This window comes from Penaeus vannamei, chromosome 21, assembly GCF_042767895.1.
Source record: "Penaeus vannamei isolate JL-2024 chromosome 21, ASM4276789v1, whole genome shotgun sequence".
Classification (NCBI taxonomy): domain Eukaryota; kingdom Metazoa; phylum Arthropoda; class Malacostraca; order Decapoda; family Penaeidae; genus Penaeus; species Penaeus vannamei.
The window spans coordinates 18,295,472-18,297,971 of record NC_091569.1 but is presented as its reverse complement, the minus strand read 5'-3'; the positions used below and the strand labels follow the sequence as shown (position 1 = coordinate 18,297,971).

Below are 2,500 nucleotides of genomic sequence, written 5' to 3'. Positions count from 1 at the left end.
CCGTTCTTCGGAGCGCCGAGGAAATGAAGAAGCTGATGCAGCAGATGGGGATCAAGAACCACGACCCCAGGTTCCTTCGCCAGCATTCCAAAGCCACCCTCAACTTCATGCTGCAGGTGAGGCACGCACAAACGCACACATGCGCGCACATACACACACACAGACGTACGCGCACACACACACACACACACACACACACATATATATGTGTGTGTGTGAGTGTGTGTGTGTGTGTGTGTGTGTAATATGTTTGCGTGTTAAGCAAAATAAAGATCGAAAAATATGTCTCTCGTCCCTTATCTCCGATTGAAGAAAATAATCCTAGACAGTGAATGGATATAGGTAAGCGAGCGCCTGTTCCGTCCCCAACCGCCGCCTCCCTCCCTCCCATTGCAGCTGAGCAACATCATCGCGGTGCAGGGCGGCGTGGAGAACGGCAGCCTTGGCGACGACGCGACCGACTCCCCGAGCACCTCCTCGCCGCCCACGAGTCCCACTTCGCCCTTGGGGATTCCGGGCATCTCGGCGCTGTTCGGGCCGGGGATGAACCGCGCCGCCCCCTTCTCGCAGCTCATCGGGCCCCTCAGCCGGAGAGTGGTAAGGCAGCGGCTGGCGGGCTGGTGTTCGCACATGTACCTTTGTGGAGCTGTTTTTTTTTAGGTTGAAGTCTATATCAGTTATTTAAGTAAATTATTTCTCATTTTGCCCTTGTCATATATTGATATAAGTTTGCTTGACCCTTTATTGCATCATTTTGAATATATTCCAGAGGCATCATTGTGAAACCAGAGGCTATATGGTGAAAATCAATTTTTTTTTTAAATCAACTTAAATATCATGGTGTCATTTGAAAGCCTGAAAAGATTACAAAACTTAGTTTGCTCTAACTTGGATAATCAGTGACGTAATAAGACTAGGAAATTATAGATTTCTGAAAGCATGCGCAGTATTATTATCATCATTATTACCTCACCTCGACAAATGTTACACTAGAAGTTTAATATTTACAATATCTATATACATTTATTTAATCAAAATATTTAATTTCATATTTTTTTTCTTTTAAGAACGTAGCGATATCGCTATTTTCACGATGACGATGGTGCTTTATAATCATTATTATTGTTATTATTATTGTCATTTTTATGGTTATCATTATTGTTATTATTACCATTATTATTAGTTATTATTATTATTATTATCATTATTATTATTATTATTATTATTATTATTATTATTATTATTATTATTATTATTATTATTATTATCATTATTATTTATATCATCATCTCATCATTACCATTATTATTATTATTATTATTATTATTATTATTATTATTATTATTATTATTATTATTATTATTATTATTATTATTATTATTATTATTATTATTATTGTTATCATTATTATTCATATCATATCATCACCATTATCATTATCATTATTATTATTATTATTATTATTATTATTGTTGTTGTTGTTGTTGTTGTTGTTGTTGTTGTTGTTATTATTATTATTATTATTATTATTATTATTATTATTATTATTATTATTATTATTATTATTATTATTATTATTGTTGTTGTTGTTGTTGTTGTTGTTGTTAACATTATTAGCATTATTACTGGCATTATTACTATTCCTTGTTATTGTTATCATTATCATTATTATCGTTATTATTATCAGTATTATTATTATCAGTATTATGATCATTATCATTATTATTTTTATCATTATTATTATCATTACTACTACTACTACTGTATTTGTTGTTGCTATCATCATCATAATTAACATGATAATGGTAGTAATGATTATTACCATTACTATTAGCATTATTATTATTGCTGTTATTATCATTGTTATTGTTATTGTTGTTATTATTATTATTATTATTATTATTATTATTATTATTATTATTATTGTTATTATCGTCATCATCATCTTTATAATCAATATCATTGTTATCATTATCGTTATGATTTATTTATTGATTACTGATATTATCATCATTGTTATTAGTATTATTGTAGCTCCATACTTATATTGTCATTATCATCATCATTATCATCATTATTATTGTCATTATCATTATTATAGTATTGTTGTTCGTATTGTTATTTTTATCGTAATGTTTTCATCCATATAATTATCGTTAAAATCATCATCATTACTCTTATCACTTCATTATTATTTTATGCTGTTTTAATGTTTATCATCGCTGTCATCATATATTTAATCATCATTATTGTTATTGCTTTCATTATTGACAAGACAATAATAGTAATAATGATAATACTACTATTATTATTGTTGTTGTTATCATTTCCATTTTTACCATTATTGTTTTGATTATTATAGATAGTGATTATTGTCATATCTAGTATAGTTATCATCTTGAGCATCACGATCTTCATTATAAATGATGTTATTTTTTAATATTAATCATATCACTATAGCTATGGTAATCATTATCACCAATGCCATCATTATTTCTTT

The 2,500-nt window shown here is 29.6% G+C and overlaps 1 protein-coding gene across 2 annotated transcripts in view; it reads left to right on the top strand.

Annotated features, from left to right (window-relative positions):
- Positions 1 to 2,500, top strand: part of LOC113818444 (potassium channel subfamily K member 16) — a 59,433-nt gene that overhangs the window by 53,278 nt on the left and 3,655 nt on the right. For both annotated transcript variants that reach the window (XM_027370614.2, XM_027370615.2), the window contains exons 6-7: positions 1 to 116; positions 397 to 597. The exon at positions 1 to 116 is cut by the window's left edge and continues 135 nt beyond it. In XM_027370614.2, the coding sequence (XP_027226415.1) occupies positions 1 to 116; positions 397 to 597 (317 nt within the window). The remainder of the gene's footprint in view (positions 117 to 396; positions 598 to 2,500) is intronic.